This window comes from Cyprinus carpio, chromosome A15 (genome assembly GCF_018340385.1).
Source record: "Cyprinus carpio isolate SPL01 chromosome A15, ASM1834038v1, whole genome shotgun sequence".
Lineage (NCBI taxonomy): Eukaryota > Metazoa > Chordata > Actinopteri > Cypriniformes > Cyprinidae > Cyprinus > Cyprinus carpio.
This window is the reverse complement of record NC_056586.1, coordinates 17,517,844-17,541,301: the sequence shown is the minus strand read 5'-3', so window position 1 is coordinate 17,541,301 and position 23,458 is coordinate 17,517,844. Positions and strand designations below refer to the sequence as shown.

The window sequence follows — 23,458 nt, the reverse complement described above, 5'->3', positions numbered from 1 at the left end:
ACATATTCTTCATTGCCATTATCAAGCAGCTCTGTTTCTGTTGGATTATCTGAAAGGAATTTCTGGTTCACATGACGTTGAGTTTGCGAACATGCACAGCTGTGATTTCACAGTAAAATTGCTTTAAATGTTTACTGTAGTTTCTAGTATGCATTTCAGGTTTCCTAGAAACAGTTTCATAGACACTTATAGCTGTTCAGACAGTAGCCAATGTTTACAAATTCGAACTAGTAACTGCTTGTTATTTTTTATATCTCAGTAGTAAAGATTTTTATTTTAACTATAAAGTAGTTCTGATTAGTAGTCTTAATTTGTCATTACATATGACAGTATAACAAAAATCACTTGTACCTGAGCTAAAGAAATATTACTAGTAATAACAGGGATATAGTGTCAGAGATACTAGTTGCTATTGGAATGAGTAGTTACATGTGATATTGAAACCGAATAACTTAGTAGTAATTTAAAAATAAGTACTAGTTACATAGATGCTAGTTAGTTTGAATGTTAACAAGGCTTGCCATATGTGCTATATTAACGCTATCGGGTTGCGTTGGAGAGAAATGAACGACCGTGGCAAACAAGCGCTGTGGGCTGTCACAGATGTACCTTTTTTTTTTTAAATAGATGAACGCTATGCAAACATGCACGGCCATTATTACTCCACATGTTAGTGGGTGTAGATCTTCACTTCAGGTTATGACATGCAACTCTTTACGCCGCACAGACACGTAGATTTTATAGCTCAAGCTCATTCGTGTTTATTGGAGCATATCAACCAAGGATGTAGTTAAAAACAAACTGGAGCGAAATACATGCGTTTAAAAGTGAAACAAAAAAATATCTGCGTTCGGACTGATTATATTTAGATCTGACCGATACAGAGGAGAGTTTCGATTGTCGCTGTTCGAATTCAAGTCCATCTCAAGTGCGTTATGGAGACTTGCGTGATAGCGGTCGAGGAAAACCAAAACGATATCGTCAAGACACATTCGTGTTTCGAGAGGACGTTTTCATCGATGACAGTGGACGATGTGTATGAAATCGCTAAAGTGGTGGGGGCAGAAGTGGAGAAGCTGATCGACAGCTATGGGAAGTCGAGTGTGGAGGGTCTGGTGTCTCACATAGTCAAAGTGTTGGAGCTCTTGGAGAGTTTCGCGGCGAGGAACCAAGCTCATAAATGTAAGGAAGAGGAACTATTGAAGACTTTTGAGACGTTACAGATACAGCAGCAGAAGAAACGACATGTGAAGGAATGGGACGAGACCAGCAACGGTACAGAGAGTGTGGTAAGAACATGGTCTACATGTTACTGCAGCAAGACTAGCGTTTTAGACTGCGCTTCAGGTGTCTCCGCAGTTATGTTATGGAACAAATGTTTATGAACGGAGCTGCTGTGTGGACAGAGTTGCACTCGAGGATAACGCTTTTAACCCAGATGGACTTTTGATTCGATTCTAGGAAATGCCAATAGAGGGCACTTCCTGTCTGCCCTGCCCCTGTCTGCCCCATGTCATATGGAGAACATCACGTACCGTCCATTGGTGGTGGGGATTTTGAGTTTGATCTAAGTAACTGTAATCCATTTATTAGAATAATTCGTTCACTGACCCCTTATACAGGGTAATATTACGCCAGTGGATGGCAACAAGTTACATCTTGTGTGTTATGAACGAGTCATTGAATCATTTAGTCCGATTAACCGAGTCGTAAAAAAACACTTAAATTAGTTTTCAAATTCTTCAAATCTGTACCAAGCTATATAATAAACACAATGATAACCTAAATGAATTATTCATTTCAAAATCATTTTATTTGTTCATCCAAGTCAAACATCCTCTAAAGTAATAAGATTTTATTACTGGTTGGGCTGCTTACATAAAAACACGTGCTTGTTCTGTTAACTCATGAATGACTTAAAAGCCACTGTGTTCTCAAGTGACCTGGTTGGTTAGGATTTGAAACTAATGTCAGGGTGACACCAGGTGTGTTTGTGGTTTGAAAGGATTTTTGCAATGATTCTGCTTTGATGTTTTTCTTAAGGACTGGCATCAGAAGGAGAAGAAACTGAAGGAAGATGTTGAAGTGTTACAGTCCCAGGTGCAACAGCTCAAGGAAGAGAATCAGGAACTTCTGGCCCATTTAAAATGCACACACTCGAAAGAAGGTAAAATTAGCTAATGGTTAAATTAACATTAAATTAATTCAAAATTGTTCATTTAATTCAAAATGTTACATCAATGTAATTACCATCTCCATTTTAATAATAATTAATCGTTCACAGTAAGATCTATAACAAAGCATTTATATTCATTTTTCACATACATCATCATAAAATGTTTATTTTTAAGGTAACTATTATCCAGAGTCTTAAATGGTTTTATAATTATATAATTGTTCCTTGTTGCACCAAATTAATTTACTTTCATTATGTACAGTATAAAGTCCAAAATGTAATTGCTTGTGCTTTAAAAGGTCATGCGATCTCTCAAAAAATATGTTATTCAGATTAAAAAAATAAATAAATACAACTTCTAATGAGCTCTTATTTTCTGTGAGTTATATTTCAGACTGAATAAAGCTGGGTTTATCTCTTTTACTGAATTGGTTATTCTCTTTTATTTATTACTGTAAACTCAGTGGTCAGGAATCCTGTTTGCATGCACTATTTTACAATATGACTATACATTTGCTTCCTTTTTCTAGACCGCACACAGCGTCAGGAACGAGAGGTGATGATCAAGCTGAAGGAAGTGGTGGATAAGCAACGCGACGAGTTAAGAGCAAAAGTGCAGGAGATTTCCAGCATGTCCAAGGAAGTGGAAGCGGTATGGGTCTGACGTAATTGCGTTGCTTAAATGAATCTGAACCATGGGCTAATTTTAGAAAGACAATAACTGCTAAAACTTTTCTTGCACTTAAAATGAAAGCAAACTTATATGTGGAAAAAAAAAAAAATTCAGATCTTTTTGAAATTTCTTTTCATTGTTCCTTTAGAAAATAATGCATACCTGTGGTAACCAGGTTTTTTTTCCTCCAACAGTAAAACAGACAGTACTGTTCTCTTCATCAGACCTAGTTTAGCAACTTTGTCTTTGTTGAATTTGGAACACAGTGTCAACAGTGTGTCAAAATGTACTTGCTCATGAATTGCACAAGAGGCATATAGCTGTGGTTTGGAGCTGAGGTTAATACTTTCTTTTTTTATGTGTTATGTTTGCCCTGCCTTGGTTATGAAACTGGTCAGACTGGTACCACACAGCAGCCTGGTGCATAGAGAAATGAAAAGAATAAACATCAAGTCATAATTTGCTCTTAAGCTAACTTAACAATTTAAGTTCCACCTATTGTACATGTATATGTACACATTTTCAACATGTTAGACATCGGCTGATGCCAATTTGGTAGACATCACCCAACCCTTATTTTCAGCGAGTTGTGTGAGTGGAAGTGTGTGTCTGTTATTTAACATGTTTGGGTTTTGTTCTTCAGCTCCAGGAGCAGCAGGAGCGACTAATGAAGATAAATGCAGAGCTCAGACACAAACAGAACATCATTCAGACTCAGCTGAAGAGCGCAGTAGAGAGGAGGGCCGACCTGGAGGTCGACCTGTGCGAGAAACAGAAAGAGATAGAGCGCCTGAACTCACAATTAGAAAGACCCAGTGTACATACTGCTGCTGAAACGGTTAGTCACATTAATATGACATTTATTCTTACTGACAGACTAGTTGTACCGTATTGGTTTACGTGTATTTCCTGAAGGCATATTCAGGCAGAAGCTTGTATGTTCCTCTTTCCATAGCACAGGGCCTAATTTTGTATATAGGTCACATTTGCCTTTACAGGAGTGGGAAGGACATGTTTGTGCTCATCTCCCCTTCAGCATATAAACATTCTGGGATGCCTGATTAAATTCCAACATTAAAACCTTGTCAGAATATTTTTCACTTTAGTTTTATCCTGATTAACAGAGATAAATATAATGATTATAAATAACAAAAAGCTTTTAGTAATTAAAATAATATTAAGTAATATTAAAATATTAAGTAATACACTGAACTAGATCTTAGCATTATTTAGAAATGAACTGTTTTATTATTTTATATTTAAATATTCTATTAAATCACTTTTTATATTCATATTATATTAAACTTTTTGTTTGTTTATTATTAAAACATGATCATTTCAACATTTATTTAATTTAAATTTAGTTATAATTCAAGTTTATTTTATTTAACAGAGATTATTTAAATTCAGAAATAAAATAAGCTTTTGGTCATTAACAAAAAATGTAAAAGGCTGCAAAATAAGATTTTTCTTAAACTTAACTAGATCTGTAGTCAGACACACAAAAAGTATTTAGAAAGGAATTGTTTTTATTTATTATTTTACATTCAAATATTGTTCAATTACTTAATTTAACTTAATTTAACTTAATTTAATGAATATTTATATTAAACTGTTTTTGTGTTTTCTTTATAATTTTTTAACTTTAACTTAAAGGGATACTCCACCCCAAAATGAAAATATTGTCATTAATCACTTACCCCCATGTTGTTCCAAACCTGTAAAAGCTTTGTTTGTCTTCAGAAAATAATTTAAGATATTTTGGATGAAAACCGGGAGGCCTGTGACTGTAAGTCTGCCTAAATAACAGTGTCAAGGTCCATAAAAGGTATAAAAAGTCATCGTCAGAATAGTCCATCTGCCATCAAACATGCAATCTGGGTTATATATATGACGGGAACACTTTTTGAAAGCGAAGAAAACAAAAATAACGACTTAATTAAACAATTCTCTTCATATAACCCGTATGCTGCGTATACTCTTCTGTATCATCCGCGCCACAAGGATGTGGTGTTTTCTTTCAAATCAAAGCTAAATACACATAGAAACAGTGTATCCTTGTGGCGCGGATGATACAGAAGAGCATATATAGCAGACGGGGATATGGAGAGACATAGTGGAGACTGTTGACAAAGGAATTGTTGAATCATTATTTTTGTTTTCTTCGCTTACAAAAAGTGTTCACGTCGAGTATTCTGACGATGACTTTCATACCTTTTATAAACCTTGACACTGTTATTTACTTGGCAGTCTATGGGATAGTCACAGGCCTCCCGGTTTTTATCCAAAATATCTTAAATTATGTTCTGAAGACAAACGAAGCTTTTACGGGTTTGGAATGACATGGGGGTAAGTGATTAATGACAAAATTTTCATTTTGGGGTGGAGTATCCCTTTAATTTGAATTCATCTGAATGTTTCTTATGAAATCACCTGTTTAGGCAACACCGTGCGTCACACTTTTTGTTATTAGTTTAGAGATGTATTATTTAGTGTGCAATATGTGTGACACAAACACTGTTAAATGTTACCAACCTGCCTTTTAAAAAAAGAACAGATTATATGCTGTGCCCATCATACATTTATGGTTGTGACTCACATACTCATTTATATTCACCTTTGCCGCTTTCAGAGCAGTTCAGCCATTGACCTCACAGATAAGATGATCATTGACTTAAAGGATCCAAATCGGCCATGTTTTACCAAGCAGGAAGTACGGGACTTGCTTTTTGAGAAGAACGAGTTGAAGGCCAATCTCTTTCTAGTCAAAGAAGAGCTTACATATTACCAAAGGTGAGACAGTTGTGTTTGTGGCTCATTCTAACCTTTTATATCAGGATAACATCCTCTTAATCTGAACACACATTTCACTGTTTCTTTAGGGAAATCCTGAATGATGAGAGATGCCCAGGGTTCTTACTGGATGCCGTGCGTTCTGCCATAAAGAAGCAGAGGACCGTTATAAAGTCTAAAATGCTTGGCATACCCGTTAGCGAATGTAGAACGTGAGTATGTGTCACAAAAGTACTGGTAATATACAGCCCATGTAAATAATGTTGTGTTTAACTGTGTTCCCTGTCACAGAGATGAGACAGATGGCCCTTTGTTTGAGAGGAGTGGAAATGAAGACAATGAGACTGACAGCACTGACAACAGACCCCAAGACTCACGCATCAGAAACCTGTGAGTTCATTCTCGCTAAAACAGTATAGACCTATAGCAATAACTTATTTCAGTACAACAATCTACTTTACCTACTTCACTGAAAACTGGTTTCAGCAGTATTGGGCATGGGCATACATTACCCCCAGGTTTCACAGACAAGGCCTAAGCCGAGTCCCAGACTAAAATGCATGTCTGGTTTGTTTTAACAGTAAAGCCGAGTTCAGACTGCACGATTTTCAAAGTAGTCGGGTCACTGTTCTTTTCACACTGCATGACTATCTCGGCCAGCATTCAGTCGCTGCTGTGTTCACACTGCACGATGGATCGGCGACAGAAGGTTTCACACTGCATGACTTTACAATAGGAAGAATCGCCGACAACTCTGTCTGGCATGCAAACTACGTTTCACAACCAAACACACGCGAGATGTGACAAGGGAAACAACGCGATATCAAGCATGCAAGACCGGAGTTCTCACGTGAGACTGGGCCAGCTCAGATGAAACGTCAAACAGACACGGGTGCTCCTGCGAAATTTCTACTAATTTTTCTTCCATTTCTTGGGTCCACATAGACCGAGAAGAAGGCTTTTTCTGAAACGAAGCCATGCTTGCTGATATTGTGGTCTATAACTCCTCCCCGAACTCCCCGCTGCTCTGTATCTTGCTGTCTCATTGGCTGTCAGTCATCGCCGACGTAGTTTTCAGTCAGAACACTTTTCACACAGCATGATTTTGAGTCGCCGACAGGTCCAGATATTTAGCATGCCAAATATCTCACGGGCGTGACGATTCTCTCAGATCGCGTCTTTGCTCATTCACACTGCGTGATTGTCACTCGCGTGAACGAGCAACGATTTGCCTGTGATTTCGGGCATTTGTCGGCGAGCCAAAAACTGGGCTAAAATCGTGCAGTCTGAACGCGGCTTAAGAAACTTGCACTGACATATCCTAAAATATGTTAGTACTATTGATTTGTCTTAAGTAATGTTACACCAGTGATGTTTTTTATAAGGCATGTTTATAAAAGATACTTAAATGTCTTAAATGAACTAATCCTGGCATAACCTAAGCTCTGTCTGTGAAACCGCGCCTATGAGTGTGAAAGATTTAGTTGTTTTTGAGCAACAGCAGAAATTCCTCTTTGTGCCAATGCAATCAAATGTTGTTTACTATTGGTTTCTATGCTGTAAAAGATGTTCCTGTTAGTGGTGCAAAAAGTACACACCTTTAAGAGGCAAATCTACCTGACTTTATCCCAATTACTTTCACTTGTTTAATTTAATGTTGACTCATTCTGAAGAATGATTCCACATTGAATAGTATTCAGGAATAAATGTTATTTGTTACTAGAGAAAATTTAGACGGTGCCACAATTTTTTTTTTCCCGTTTACCACTTTTTTCAGGTTACCAGACAGACATTTTTTACATTTTGTTTACATTTCTTACCACATTTTTCTTACATGTAAACATGTTTGTTTCTATTTCTTGCCACATTTTTGTTTCATGACAGACAGTTTTGCAGTGTAGCTTGTAGGGCAGGTTGGATTGCATAGTCTTCTTAAACTTTCCCTTTAAATGTATTTTGATAAAAGACTGAGACTTCAAGTATTGAAACTATTTCTGTTTGAGAGCCTCATGTATTCCACATTTTTTAAATAAGGCTTTTAAAGGGAATCTGCTCTCTTCTCTGTGAATAGTATGTAGGAATTTCTGCGATACAGATATAGCAGCTGTATATTTTGGCGCTTGGCAGCATTCACACCATACGTTCTTGGTGAAACCCTAAGCTGATTTACGAGATCTCTTAATCACATTTCACTCTTTGGCTTAGTAACCTCAGTAACTGAGCATGCAGACTACTTACTGAACTACTATCTACAAAAGAAATCTCACTCTGTCATGACTGAGAGCTCTCTTATCTCCTCTCTTTCAAACCTTTAGATTTGGTTTCCTGACACGGCCCAATCTTACTAGGAGCTCTGGTTCCCAGCCCCCCAGCCTTCCAACATCCAGCTCCACATGGGAAATCATTGATCCAGACGAGCAGGGAGGACAGGAGGAGACACAGACCCTCAGCTCCTCTTGAGAACCACCTCAACTGTCACTCATCTTCACCTGGGTTAGAAGAGAGAAGTCTCATTTAGGTTTCAAACCGGAGAATGGACTACTCTTTGTATTTGGTTATACAAACATAGTATTTTAGTATTTGTTGCCTAAGCAGACCTTTGTCTCAGTATAAAATCATTCAGCACTTGAATTTTTATCCAAAGCTGTTTATCAGGAAATTAACTTGGAAAGGATGGTAGGAGGGTTTAGAAACAATCATTATTGTCATTTTAATTGGTGGTGCACTTAAAATCGTCTAATAAACAATGACTAATCTGCAGTGTTTTGATAATCATAATACACCTGGCATTATATTATAGATGTCTGGATGGAAGCTACAGAGAATCATAGCAGCTATTTTTATAGAGAGGATTTTAACCAAAGATACTAACATTGTATTGTCATCACTATAACACTGACCCTTTACGTCACTAGGGGGCATTAGAGTAATTTGTATACATGTTCTTATCATATGTTTTCTTATAAAATATTTGCTGTACCTAAAAAGTATCTATTTTGTATTGATGTAGCATGTTTTTAAATATAAATATTTTAATATTGTCAACCAACGTGATATTATTAATGCTGGTCAGTCCTGTGGAGATGTCCATGATTATGACAATCTGATGTTAAGAAGGGTTGTAAACATGTAAGAAAAAATATGCATTGGTCAAAAGTTTTATTGTCTGAAAATGTTTATTGATGTCTCGTGTTGTTCCAAACTTGTATGACTCACTTTCTTTTGCAGAACACAAAAGAATATATTTTGAAGAATGTGAGTAAATGATGACAGAATGTTTCTTTTTTGGTGAACTAGCCTTTTAATGAGTTGGCACTTTGCCCTCTTTAGCCATTCAACTGATCAGAAGTATGTGTCTCATAGCTGTTTTGTTGAATAAAGAGGCAAAAACATATGGATGTGATTGAAATATACTTTGTATGAGTCTTAATGTGTTCACTGATTGGGAGGAAGTCTGTGTTTCCTTCGACGGAAATGAGAGATAATGGGTGCCCGTATGTTTTAAAGGCCGGTAGTTCAATTTCATGTTCCTTGGCTGTCTGTGACTCATCAGTTTACCTTTGGACCTTAGGAAATAAAAGTTAACGAGTACCATATTGATCTTTTACTAGTGTATTTTATTTTTGTAAGAATGTTTGTTACTGGAAAGTGCTATATGGCTAAATAAAATCCAGAGGTGGTGGTGTTACATTTGTGTGTGTGTAATTTTTAACCTCTGAACAAAAAAGCCCATCTATAGTCAGTACGATTTTTTAATATTTGTATTTTAATGTATAAAAGAAATTGGTAAGGATGAGAAATTGTTGGCAGACACACTGACCGTTAAAAATACCCCAGCTCCTCCCACAAAATTCTGGGCCTTGATTTTGTCTTTAAACAACCAGTGGCTTATTGAATTAGAGGAAGCTGGCTTTTCTTCCTCAGGAAACTTGCAGAGGAAACAGGGATTTTAAGAGCCCATTTTGCTATAGAGACTGGACTAGATCTTCTCTGTTCTAGAAGTACAGAACTAACCTGTACTGGTGCTGTGGCAGGAGAGGGGGTCCGGTTTTGGTCGGTCCGGAGGGGATGGACATCTTTCTGACCTCATTTGGACTGATGCTCATGTGTGTTCAATGCTCAGCTCAGAGACTCTCTCTGACCGGGAAAAATGTCTGCCTCAGTGTCAGGTACTGAAGTATCTTTGTCTCAGATGTTTCTCCATGAATTCTTAAGGAAAAATAAAAGTAAATGTGTCACTTTTTTGACATAGATTTATAGTATAGAGCAATAAAATGAATGTGAATCACATAGTCAAGCTCATTTTAAAGTCTTGAAGGAATTTAACATGAAACGTTTTAAGGGTCATCTTGAGATATCGTTGAGATATCCTTTGAAACTCTGGGGTAGTTTTGTCAGGAAAAAAAAAAAAAAAAAGTAGGAGACTTAATTACTTAATTGTTTTCTACTGAATCTCTTTCCTGTCTAGGAGAAACAATTGAGATATTTAAGAGAAGTCATTTGCGATTTGTCTTTTCTATAGTGTCTCTTTAACCTATAAACTTTTTATTTATGTCCGATTAAATACATTCTGTGATGTCTGCTATATTTTCTCAATAGGGATTCTTCTCCCATATGTTGTTCTGGATGGGGCCAGAACGGTGATGAATGCACTGTCCGTGAGTACTGATGCCATCTGTTGATGTAGCTACTTTAATACAAAATGACAGTTTGTTTTATTGATGACACAAAAGGCTTGTTTCCTTTGGGCCTGTAGATGTCAGCAGTTTTAAGTTGAGGGTTCATGGACTGTTGTGTGTAAAAGTATCATTTTGTTTTCTCAGCCCTCTGTGAGGGAGAAAGGGCCTGTCTGCAGGATGAAGTGTGTGTTTACCCTGGACTTTGTCGATGTAAACCTGGATTTTACGGTTATCAGTGCAAAACCCGTGAGTAATATCGTTTAGACCTTTTGTTTCTGGTTTCAGAACTGCCTTTTGCAATTGTACAGCTGCATCTGGACATTAGGTTAGATACAGAAACAATACCACATGAGCAAGCCTGATATATTGCTTTGTATAAACAAGAATTTAATATCAAATAACCTACATTTTAGACCCAATTATGACAGTTTCTGTGTCAGTTTTTCCTTTGACGAACAGAATAGTTCCAAACAAATACTAAGCACAATCAACCTTCAAACTTTTCCGAGCACTAAGCTTCTCGAAACGTTGAATCAATTTCTTTGCAAACTGATTCACTGTTTCGAATACGAAACGCGCGAAACACACAGGCTAGCCGCACCTGCTGGTCAAAACAACGTAAATGCAACGAAAACTCATCCCAAACATCTATTTACACTTTTTAAAACCCAGTGGCAAATGCTTTCATAAAAGTACAATCTATTAAATGTCTACAAAGAATTAAATATTAAAGTATTAAATATGAAGTTTTTGTAAAATTTGCATTTTTATTAATGTGTGCTCCTTTTTGTGTTACTACTTGGCAAACTAGGAAACTTAAAAGCTTTTGTACATACATACGTATTAAAATACATTAAATTAATTAAAAAGTAAATTAAATTATAAAACTAACCCAAGATCACTTAAAATCAATAAAGATTCGACACTCAGTCATAAGTTCAAGGATGGTTTGAAATGTTGCCTCATTTGCTAAATTAACATGACTTGGCAAGAGTAAAGTGCCGAACTGATTATAAAATATTCCTTGAATCAGTGCTCCGAAAGCACCCATCACACGTAGTAGTGTCCTTCATGTGTGTTTGAATGTATCGGTTGAATGAATGATTCAGTGACTCACCCATAAAGACACTATAGTTTGTCACCAACTACTGATTTATTCAGTGCTCAGCCAATCATATTTGAGGACCAGAACTGAATATCTTTGGTAAAACAACACTGGATAAATGTTTCTTTCTGATATATGTTGCACATAATTTTCATATTATTTGCTATATTCATATTGTTTACTATACATGTAGTATTGCATATCTAGTTATTATGAAACTGAATTATTTATTCTCCACAGCTTGTCCTCCTGAATTTTGGGGGCCAGATTGTCGAGAGCTCTGTCCCTGTCACCCTCATGGGCACTGTGACCCAGTCACTGGTAAGTGCTCGTGCCTACCTAACCGCTGGGGCAACCTGTGCCAAAATGGCTGCAAATGTGGACGTCATGGGAAATGTGACCCTGTCTACGGCAACTGCACCTGCGAGGAGGGCTGGTGGACATCCACTTGCTCCAAAGCCTGTCAGTGTCAACTTAGCAAATCCACTTGTGACCAAGCCACGGGACGCTGCCTGTGTAACAAAGGCTATTGGGGCCAGAAGTGCAGACTGACATGCAGCTGCTTTCAGTCCCCTTGCCAGCAGCACACAGGGGCCTGTCAGTGCCAGCATGGCCGGTGGGGTCTAACTTGTGACCGCCATTGCATTTGTAATCTAAGCAACTCCGACTGTGACCTGCAAACTGGCAACTGTCTCTGCTACCCGGGTTACAAAGAGCCTTTCTGCAATGAGCCTTGCGACAGTGGAAAGTATGGCAGAGGCTGTAAGAAGAGGTTAGTGAAAAGGCAAAATTAAGCAAATAATTTATGGTGATTATGATTTTATTCAGAAAGGATGCATTTAATCGATCCAGGTTTGATGCATTTAATTGAGTAAAGACATTTATGACATCACAAACGATTTGTGTTTCAAATAAATACTGTTTCTATTCATCAATGAATCCTGAAAAAAAAAATGCATCACAGTTTTCACAAAAATATTATGTACCAAAAGTGTTTTTAACATTGATAATAATAAGAAATGTCTATTGAGCAGCAAATCAGCGTATTATAATGATTTCTGAAGGATCATGTGACACTGAGGACTGCAAATTCAGCTTGCCATCACAGAAATAAAATATGCATTTATTATTATTTATTACTTATTTATACTTAATTTAACAGAAAAAATGTTGAAATAGAAAACAGTTAAATTGTAATGATAGTTCAAAGTGTTACTGTTTTTACTGTATTTTTGTTCAAATAAATACAGCCTTGGTGAGCTTTAAAAAAAATCTTTAAAAAATCCTACCATTTCTTATCATACTGACCCCAAACTTTTGAACGGTAGTGTCCATTTGTTCGGATAGAGCAGATTTAACACTGATTTGAAAGTGTAAAGACATTATTACTGCATGCAGTTATGTTAATTTGAGCATTTTAACTTTATTTTTTATTATTGTTTAATTATTCAGCTTAAGTAAACATGACTTTCTTTGGTTCATCCATGATTTCTGTTCTTATATCTGTGTGTGTGCGTGTAGTTGTGGACACTGTGAAGGAGGCAGGTCTTGCTCTAAACAGGACGGCCTGTGTGATGCCTGTGCACCAGGTTGGAATGGCACCCGCTGCGATCAGCCTTGTCCTGCAGGTTATTATGGCCATCGCTGCCGAAAGGTTTGTCCGCATTGCAGAAACATGGACCCATGTGACCCGGAAACTGGCGCGTGCTTACACTGTGATCCTGGTTGGACTGGACCGAGGTACAGATCTATTAGGATTTAGTTCTAAAAGGAAACACCCTATTGTTTTATATACCGTGGTGAACTGCAGTGGTCTAAAAAGGGCAGTTAAAATATCTGCACTTAATCACATTAGAGGATGGACCTTTTTACAGAACTGAACTAAATGAGCATGACTCTTACGAGCCGGTTATTTTTAATGAATCAAAAACACATAGCATGACCAGTGTAATCTGATTCATGAACAAAGGACTCTTTTGAGCTTGTTCTTTTTAGTGAATCAACAAAATACAGTGCAACCAGCATCCCATTCACGAATAAATGACTCTTATGAGCCAGTCTGTTTTATGAATTGTACAAAAAGATGAGTTACAGGTTTAAATCAGCCTGAAACACTGCACGGCATAATATACAGCATCAGAGAGAGTATTTCTTTCATATTTAAAAAAAGTTGACATTACAACTGAAAAGGTCCAAAATGAATAGGCACTGAATCATGACACACTGAATAAAATTGAGCGCTTGTGAATCAGAATTGAACTAAATTGGAAAATATGCTAATACCTAATTAAAAATGTCTAACAAACATTATTACCTACAGCCTTAACTTAAGTGACTTAAAGGGATACTCCACCCCAAAATGAAAATTTTGTCATTAATCACTTACCCCCATGTCGTTCCAAACCCGTAAAAGCTCCATTCATCTTCAGAACACAATTTAAGATATTTTGAATGAAAACCGGGAGGCTTGAGACTGTCCCATAGACTGCTAAATAAATAACAGTGTCAAGGACCATAAAAGGTATGAAAGTCGTCGTCAGAATACTCCGCCATCAGACGTGCAATCTGGGTTATTTGAAACGACAGAAATACTTTTTGTAAGTGAAGAAAACAAAAATAACGACTTTATTCAACAATTCCTTTGTCAACGGTCTCCTCTGTGTCTCTCCATATCACTGTATGCTCTTCTGTATTTACGTCTTTTATTGCTTTTTCTGAACATTTCTGCTGTATGCACATAAACTGACAGTCACCACTGATAAGCTACTACTAAATATAGTAGAAACTTAATTTTCTGTAAAGTTGCTTTGCAATGATTTGTATCGTAAAAAGCGCTATACAAATAAACTTGAATTGAATTGAATTGAATATGAAGAGACACATCTAATCGATGTCTTGTGGTGTGGTAACCGTAGTATAAGCACAATAATTGACTCTGGCCATTGAATTATTAGAATAATAATGCACATAATTAGAATATTTTTCTAATTCAACAGCCTGTCATCAATTTTTCCGCTAATACTACGGTTACCACACCTCGATCAGATGATATATTTAAAGGGATTTTTTGTACTTAAATCGCTATTGTGAGTAGGATTATTTCTTCTGCATCTCATGCAACGCCTCTTTTGCTGGTTCCAAAACATCATTTTAAAGCTGGTAATGGAGGCTTGAGCCATTGATAGCATTCTAATGCAGCTATTAATGAAGTTATTAGAAAGAGAGTGAGAAAGACAGAGACACACAGAGAAAGAGAAAGAAAGAGAGGAAGAAAGAGAGGCAGAGAGAGCTTGTGAGAATTAGGCTACCTCTGTGTGTCCCTCAACAGTGTTCTGCAGCAGAGTCTCTAACCTCGCTAGTGAGAAATGTCATGTGTATTTACTTTTTTGGAAAATCATCTGTCATGTTGTTTTTGTTAGTCCTGTAATTTCCGTTATAACAGTTTTACTATGCTAAGTGATATGGAACTGTAATGCGGCCAAGAGAGCTGCCTGGAACTCGCCGTGTGTTTCCCAGAAAATAATTGCACACCTCAGAACGCTCATCAGCCAATCAGATTCAAGCATTCAACGGGCCCCGTAGTATAATAGAAAAATAATGCACACCCGAGGTGTAATGGCCACGACGCGAATCACCACCTCGGGTGTGCATTATTTTTCTAATAATTCAACGGCCCGTCATCTATTATTTCTTACTTAGTTCACTTTATTTTGGGTTTCTCCCTCTCTGCAGATGTGACAAACCCTGCACAGACGGTACATACGGAGATGGCTGTCGCTTCCTGTGTAAAACCTGCCATCATGGCCACTGTGACCATGTGACAGGAAGTTGCATTTGTCTTCCTGGCTTTCAGGGTGAGAGGTAAGTGTACAGTGGTATTTAAAGGTTGTTTTAAACTTGGTGTAAGTGTCAAATAAGTGTCCCTCACTGTTCAATCTCTGTTGTAGCTGTAACAGTACATGTCCCCCTAACCTGTATGGCATCAACTGCTCCTCCACATGTGACTGTGGGAATCATGCCTGCCATCCAGCCACAGGGGCTTGTCCAAACAGTATGTCCAGACACTACTTTTGGTTTTCACAGCTGGTATCCGCATTGCCCTTCATCCTTTTTATTTTTTTGTGTGTGTTTGTCTGGGCAGGTCTCTTAGCAGGGCTTTTGATTCCCTTGTGCATTTTAATACTCGCCTTGCTGTTCTGCTGCTGCTGTTGTGGGCGGCCCGTTGAAGGGAAGGAAGGGTAAGAATGTGTCATTTGGAAGCTGATATATTCTAAAATGTATTAATATTTTTGTTATCAATAAGAAAATCTTCTGCTAAAACTGTCTTCTAGAGTGGCGGTTGGAGATGGCAGCCCTGCGGTCCGCATGAAGCATCATGTTTATACTGTGTTGGCCAACATGGGTTCAGCAATGCCGTGCATTAGTCTCTGGTCATCTGGTTTGCCAAGGGTTACAGGTAATGTGCCTATTTTCATTTGAAGCTTTCACTGAGAAACATAAGGAAGGGAGACTGTATTTTGGAAAACGCAAATGGACTTTTAATGTTCTTCGCTGTGTCTTCAGTCTCTCATCATGACCCTGAGCTCACATTTAACCACAGCTTCATTGAGCAGCCATCGTCCGGCTGGGTGACTGATTCATTTGAAACTGATGATGAAGGAGAGGTCATCTACTGTGAACCACCCCGGGAAGGTACAAGAGTTATATTTCTAGTTTCACACTCTTTCTGTGTTGTTTTTACTCTGTAGTTATAGCAGCAGGTAGAGTTTTGCTTTGGCTATTCTTTTTAGTTGTTATTTTGAGCTATGAGTGATATTTAAAATATTTTATGTTATATTTATTATATTAATAATAACTGTAAATGTTAAAAATGACTATATTCCTAAATATAATATTAAAGAACACTAAGACTTTCAGTCTTAAAGGTAATGTAATCTGTACAATTCAACAGACTACCGTTCAAAGGTTTGGGGTCAGTTTTTGCCAATCAGAAAAATCAGTGTTTTTGAAGATATTTCTGTGACGGTAAAACTGAATTTATTCATTACTCCAGAAATCATTATAATATGCTGATTTGGTGCTCAAGAAATATTTCTTATTACTATCAACAGTTTTGTTAAAACCATGATGATATTTTTTTTAGTATTCTTTAATAAACAGAAAGTTCAAAAGAACAGCATTTATTTGAAATAAATTATTATAAATGTTTTTTACTGTCACTTTTGATCAATTTAATGCATCCGTGCTGAAATTCTTTACTGACTCCAAATTAATAAATATATAGATTATTTTAGAATCTTCCTCTGACTGTTCACACTAAAGTCACACTGCAAGAAAACTTCAAATTTATTATGATATTTGCTGTTCACATTGTCTAAAAACATGTGTGTCACTGTGAGGGGAAAAAATCTGATTGGCTTCATGTTCAACACCAATGTATTCCTGAATATACTGATTCATATTAAACGTCTGATTCTCCTCACACAGATGTTCTTACTGTGGCCGGTGGAGAGCTTCAGGAGCTGAACTCTAAGTGTAACTTCTTCCTTGACCCATCAACCTTCAGCAGTGAGGACATGTCACAAGAATTTGGTATCCCTCGTACCTCCAGCATTGCCAAATCCAAACGTCCTTCAGTCTCTTTTGCAGAGGGCACAAAGTTCAGTCCTAAAGAGCGCCGTGGCTCCACTCAAGATCTACCAGGAACTAGTCGGAAACCCAAGACCTGGGGTGTGCTGATGATCTCTGCCCTGCAAGGAGGACAGGGAAACCACAGTGAAACAGAAACAGAAAAAGAAGAGAAAAACAACGAGGAGACCATCTCCTCTGAGGAGCAAACAGCTGCATCTGAAACAACACAAACTGACTCAGAAAGATATAGTTCTGGCCAGCTAAGGACTCACCTTACTGTGCCCAGTGGGAGACGACGTACACTTTCCAATACCAGGAAAAATGCTCAGCCATCTGATAGTGGCCAGGATGCAGATTCAGACAGATTAACAACCATATATGTGACTTTGGGTAAGACCCAAAAGATGGCCAAGCAAGAGCCCCCCTCAGAAGGGCCCGTTCAGGCGATGCTGCGCAGACTGGGTAGCTTACAGAGACAAAGAGAAGAGGCCACCCAGCCCAAAGGAAGGGGGCAGGCAATCGCCAAGCCACCGCGGAGGAAACTGGGAGCGCGGGCCAGTGCATGGGAGCAAGCTAGTGGGTCAAACCAGTCAGAGGTGGTCATGAGGAAACCTAGTCGCAGGAAGCACAACTCCCTCAGCTCTCCCTGCACAGTGGGGGCAACAGACTTTCCTCAGGAGAACAGCACCCCCAAGAGGCCATTGTCCTCCATTTTAAAAAGTGTTCCAGAAAGCAATACACTCCATAATTTGGAGGTGGAGCAAGACGCTGAAGAAGTTTGTGAGACAGACAGTCTGACAGAGCACACGTATGAGACTGTGGCTCCGTCTGATGGGGTCTCCACATCTTCAGAGATTATTATTAATGAGACAGTTGTGGACCAAGCAGAAAATGAGCCAAATTATGAGAATGTTTATGTAAAGCATTCATAATATTCCTGAATCTTAAAGTTAATGATTTAAAGGGCAATAAAAAAAGTTTTTAAGAACTGTATGCAAGTTTTGCATAAACTGCATAAACATACCTTTGTATAAAAATTTCTTTGTTTGTATATTCCCTATTATAATTTCTATTAAAACATTACTTAGTTTAAAGAAATTAGCTTATTTTTAAATACACTTTTTTATTTTTATTTTTTAAGTATTTTATCAAGATGATGTCCTCATAACCAATTGAGTAACTGTATCTAGCTATACTGACATTCAAAAGTTTGGGGTCAGTAGGATTTTCTTTTCTTTTTAAAATTAGTAAGTTTATTCAACAAGGACTAATTTGAGCATAAGTAATAGTAAACTTTTACATTGCTAAAAAATATATATATTTTTAAATTCAGCATATTAGAATGATTTCTGAAGGATCATGTGACACTGAAGACTTAAGTAATAGCTGCTGAAAATTCAGCTTTGCATCACAAGCATTTTTACTTTATTTTGATTAAATAAATGCAACCATAGTGAGACTAAGAGACATCTTTCAAGAACCTCAAACGTTCTTAGTCTTAAATGTTACTACCTTTGAACAGTAGTGTAGATCAATCCTGAGCCAAGATATGAACCCTGCAGCAATTATGCATGAAATAACTTCCATAAAAATTTGGAAAATAGAATTGTCTTGAAGTAACCTGACATACTTCCTGGTTCTCCTCAAAGAGCCTTTTCTCTTAGGGCTGTATAAGATTCTGTGTAATTACATGTCTTTACTTTTTCCTTTATGCACCATAAATAAGGATTAGTCTCCACATGCATCGCTATTGCGAAGTTGTTCTTGGCAGCATGACACTGATTACTTATAATATGGGGTGATGTAGATAAATTCAAGTGCCTGATATTGGCAGTAAGCTCAGTGTTTTCTTTGGAAAGAGCAAGAAACCACAATAAATGGATGAACTGTGCCAAAACACTGACTGGAAATGTAAATGGTATTGATAGTTGGCAGCAAAAATGACAAGAAACACCCTTTTACCGTGATGAAAAAGCTAAAACAGAAAGAGATTTATGTTAATATCTTTCAAAGGTATAACCTAATAAAATGATGTATGCATTACAAAAAAAAAAGAAAAACATTGCTGTTTATTCAAGGATTGCAAAACCCCCACTAAAACTATTGCAAAGCTCACAGGAACTTAAGGCTTCTGTAAGCATCAGTACAAAATGTTATTCCTTAATCTAAATTCTCAATGAAAATCAAAGTACAATTCTATGATAATATTCATATGTCTGTTTTTTTTTTTGAGATGTTTGAGACTAAAAATTGCATGGTGTCCACTGAGCATAATTAATCCACACAACAGTTAGTAATATAGAGTAGATTAGTCTCCAGGGGAGGATGACTTGTAGAACATTATGAATGTCATTTAAGTATAATTAATTTAGAGTAGATTTGTTTATATGGGGTGGTTTAGTCTCCAGGGGATTAGTAATATAGAGTAGATTAGTCTCCAGGGGAGGATGACTTGTAGAACATTATGAATGTCATACAATGACCATACAATTTCTGCTCCTGGCTTATCTTTGCAGCCAAGCCAGTATTTTCCAATAGGTCTTGGATATGGAGAGTTTGCATAGTCAACCCGTTTTGTTCGGAGATTCACTCTGTAGTACATATCTGTAAAGAAAAAGTTTTACATCATAATATAATATAATCATGTTGATTTCAGTTCCTCTGAATAATAAAATTTCTGTCATGACAACTCTCGGAGAGTTTAGTATGGTAATACTCATGCAATGTTAATGTGTTTGGTCTTGGTGGAATAGATCTGTTAGGCTGCTGCTGCAGCAGAGCAAGTACTGAGACTTGCTATTGCCAAAACATTCACAGGCATGCTGCTGTTAGCATGTAAAAAATACTGCTGCTGCACATATAACATATGAAATAACCCCCATTTATGACATACATGAAATCACCCCGTAGCAGATCTATACAGGTGAAGCTGGGGAAGGTGGAGGGTTCTGATTCTGAAGTGTGCTGCAACTGGCACTAGCCGAGTATTTGAACGTTAATCCGCAAGCTCACTGACTACTGATATGAAATGAAACCAAAAAGCTGTGCTATGTGAATAATGATGTCATCTAGAGTTTCATGACAGAACTTTGGATATAATATTAAATAATCATGTCGATTTCAGTTCCTCCTTTGAAAAATATAATATAAAATAATATAAGATAATCATGTCATTATAGTACCTCCTTTGAAGAAGTAGACACTCTGTAAAGGCTGCCGCCTGCGCAGTATATCATAGGCGATGTCTTAAGAAGGTCTGTATCTGTAGTCATAATCATAGTCCTTTTGTCTATGATAATAGTCTCGGCGTCTGTCCTGCCCAAACCTCTGAGCAAACTCTCGTCCAATGCTGATGCCCCTCTCAGCCATAGTCTCCCAATATGGAGACCTATTCTGTCTGCGCCTGGAGCCCCACTGGTGATCCCACTGCTGCCAATAACGCTGGTCCCACTGCTGTGTATACTGTTGGCCCCACTGCTGGTCCCAATCCTGCCGATATCTGTCCTGACGCCATCTTGGAGTGATGTAGAGTCTGCCGGCTAACACAGCATCCAGAGGAGATTTGATGCCAGTCCAGTCTTTGTTGATGAAGTGATGGCCATTGTGATGACTGAGCTGGAAGAAGGTAATAAAAAGCTGAGTTATGGAAGCTGTCTCAGGTTCTTAGTAATGATGGGAATCTCTAGGCACCTCACAATTCGATTCGATGACAATTCAGGGGGCTGCAATTCGATGTTAAACAATTATTGATGCATCTTGATGCACCTTTTTCTTCCATAGATTTCTTTTGTCCCCACTGTGTGACTACCTGGTACTTTCAAAGCAAAGTATCTGTAAAGATTACAAATTAAATGATGAATTGTATATCCAATTTGTTTGTGCATTTTTATTAGATTATAAAAGCAGGCTACTTTTTAGCCTGCTTCATAGTATCCCTAGTTCCTGCACCCCTAGTTCCTAGTATTGATAGCTTCCTCTAAAAAAGTATTACCTCCACCAAAGAGCTGGTTGAAGTGCTCAACCCATCGGTCGTAGTAAATATTAGTGTATCTGCGGAAGAGTGCTGAGGGAGATCTCAGTGACATCTGAATGCACTCCTCATGGGATGGCTGGTGCTTGAACTCATACTGGTAATACTGGTCTCCTAAACAGAAAGAACGTATGGTTTGTTTAGTAAAGTTAAATGAACATGAAAGTAAATCTAGATCAATTTTTTAGGTTAAGTACAAACCTTTAAAAAAATAAACCTTCTCTTTGCCATGATGGCTGTGAGCAGGAATGGCAAAGGCAGCATCCAGATGGTCTGGTATCTTCTCAAACTAAGATATTTCTCGTGGGAAATCTTCATCTAGTACTCCATCTTCAAACCTCCAGTATTTTTTACCCTGGGAATAATATAACAAAATAATGTAATTTGCAATCATTCAGTGAAACCCTGAATTAATAAATGTAATAAATTCAAATAAATTGTGACTATTTATCATATTGTAAATAACACAGGGAAACAACTCACACTGTAACTAGGTGCTAAAAATTGTAAATGGTTTAAATTACAGATATAAACGTGAGGTCATCCATACTTTGAAGATGTATGTCTTTCCTTGGCAGTTTATGCAAGTGAAATCTATTGGACCTTTTATTCCCCAGATGTCTTCAATGAGCTTTGGGTACCCAGGTAATACTGATTTCTCATCAAGCTAAAAAAAAATATTGTCCTGTAGACAAACATATTCCATTTTAAATGAGCAAATAAATATAAGACAGCTACTTAACCATTTTGTATTATTTAAAAAAAAAATCTACTTATACTAAATATATTGTATGTACATTTTTATATTACTGTCAAAATTACTCTAAATGAAGTATTAAATGATTTTGTATAATATTCACATTTTTGTTCTTCTTTGCTGTAAGACACTTACCTCTGAATGCATATAAAGATCCGTTTTTGAGCTGCATGAAGGAGTCAAAGGGTCTTGTGAGCTGCATGAAGGAGTCAAAGGGTCTTGTTTTGCACTGCATTTCACATATTTTGTTTAAATGGAGTTGGCGTTGTGGTTGGGTTCTTAATAGAGGAGGCAAATCTGAAATGTGTAGTTGGATTACGACAGCAGTGGCAATCTCTGGTGATGGGTTATCATTTAACATTGAATCCAAGACTTGTGAAGCCTGGTGTTAATAGGCTGAATATTTCAGCAAAGGTTGCTGGAGATGGGGTCAAATTTGTGCTGTGATCTGGCATGATTGGCACCTCTGTGCTGGTTGTTTATTTCCTCAGAATCATCCTCGGGGTAAGAAGGAAAGGTGTCTCCACGAGCTGCAACAAGAACAGTTTCTGCACTTGTTTTTCAGTTTTTTTCACGTTTTTTGTTTGAGTGGAGTTGTATTGTTTTGCAATGTGTTTAACTTATTTTTTTTAAGTGGTGTTGATGGTAGTATTTTGGTAAACTTACTCCTAATGTGCACATTGAGTCACACTGGAAGCTCTTGGTGGCATCAAACCCATTTTCACAGCCTTCAATACACGACTCTGAAAGGAAAAAGAGTGCAGTTCCAAGATAACACAGAAAATGTATATCAAAATATTATAAGAAAGTAAGTGTTTAAGTTCTTTTTCCTTATGTGGAGTATTTGGTGGTAATAGGTGATAATGGCTGATAATGGCTTATCGTGGTGTATGTGAGTTGATGTGCTGAGAGGAGATGTGTATGGGGCCATATAGGTTTAGGAAAAAAAGGAATCAACCAATAGCATCTGTCTGGAATCAATAGACTCAGAGGAAGGTTGCCAGGTGAGAGAGACCATCAGATTCAGAACAAAAGGAATCAACCAGTTTCAGGGTGTAGTTTAAGTTTTTTTTGTTGGTTTTTTTTTGTTGGTTTTCACTTGTAAGTGTCTAATTATAGTGTTTAATTGTGGTGTTTTTTTGGTGTGGTTTTAACCTGCGGAGTAGCTCAGTTACGCAAGAAAAACCGGCGGTGTAAAAGTAGCTAAATTCCCGCGGACTTGGCAACACTTTCTCAGAGGTCACTCATCCGCTTTTGTTTAAACTCATATTGCAAAACTTATTTGCAATGTTTTCGTCTTTGTTTAACTGTAGTCATCAAAACCAGACAGGAATTGTTTTGCAATCCGATAATAAAAATATGAAAATGTTTTATGAGCACTATACTTTATGTAACTTTTTTTTTTAAGTTGATTAATATTAATATTACTCATTCAGGTCGAAGCAAAATTACTTTGAATTTGTGGGCTACACTACTTTTGAATGTGTAAAGGTATAGAAAGAAATAATACTTGTTTACAACTTTCAAAATGTAAGATTTAGTCTGTTAAACAAAGTCCACCACGATTTCCTTTCCTAAACTAATGTGGGAATGTATTGCTTAAACTTGGGGATA

General features: G+C 37.3%; 2 protein-coding genes, 1 long non-coding RNA gene and 1 pseudogene across 3 annotated transcripts; 2 read left to right on the top strand and 2 right to left on the bottom strand.

The window, feature by feature from the left end:
• Nucleotides 1-646: 646 nt before the first annotated feature.
• Nucleotides 647-9,330, top strand: LOC109088492 (RILP-like protein 1). Its single transcript, XM_042771264.1, has 8 exons — nt 647-1,289; nt 2,044-2,167; nt 2,707-2,828; nt 3,493-3,687; nt 5,482-5,642; nt 5,732-5,854; nt 5,934-6,032; nt 7,958-9,330. Exons 1-8 carry the CDS (start codon nt 936-938, stop codon nt 8,100-8,102), a joined length of 1,323 nt encoding a protein of 440 aa, XP_042627198.1. The 5' UTR covers nt 647-935; the 3' UTR covers nt 8,103-9,330.
• Nucleotides 7,994-17,472, bottom strand: LOC122147717. Its single transcript, XR_006161784.1, has 4 exons — nt 17,330-17,472; nt 16,924-17,176; nt 9,657-9,851; nt 7,994-8,131 (listed from the first exon to the last, which is right to left on the bottom strand). It is a non-coding gene; the product is annotated as an uncharacterized LOC122147717 (long non-coding RNA).
• On the top strand, nt 9,680-19,401 carry LOC109088507 (scavenger receptor class F member 1-like). The gene is made up of 11 exons (XM_042771263.1): nt 9,680-9,811; nt 10,242-10,300; nt 10,466-10,567; nt 11,667-12,198; nt 12,948-13,166; nt 15,159-15,287; nt 15,374-15,477; nt 15,568-15,664; nt 15,758-15,882; nt 15,990-16,118; nt 16,914-19,401. The coding sequence occupies exons 1-11, from the start codon at nt 9,711-9,713 to the stop codon at nt 17,987-17,989; spliced, it is 2,673 nt and encodes an 890-aa protein (XP_042627197.1). The 5' UTR covers nt 9,680-9,710; the 3' UTR covers nt 17,990-19,401.
• On the bottom strand, nt 19,366-21,991 carry LOC109088511 (annotated as a pseudogene).
• Between the last annotated feature and the right edge of the window lie 1,467 nt (nt 21,992-23,458).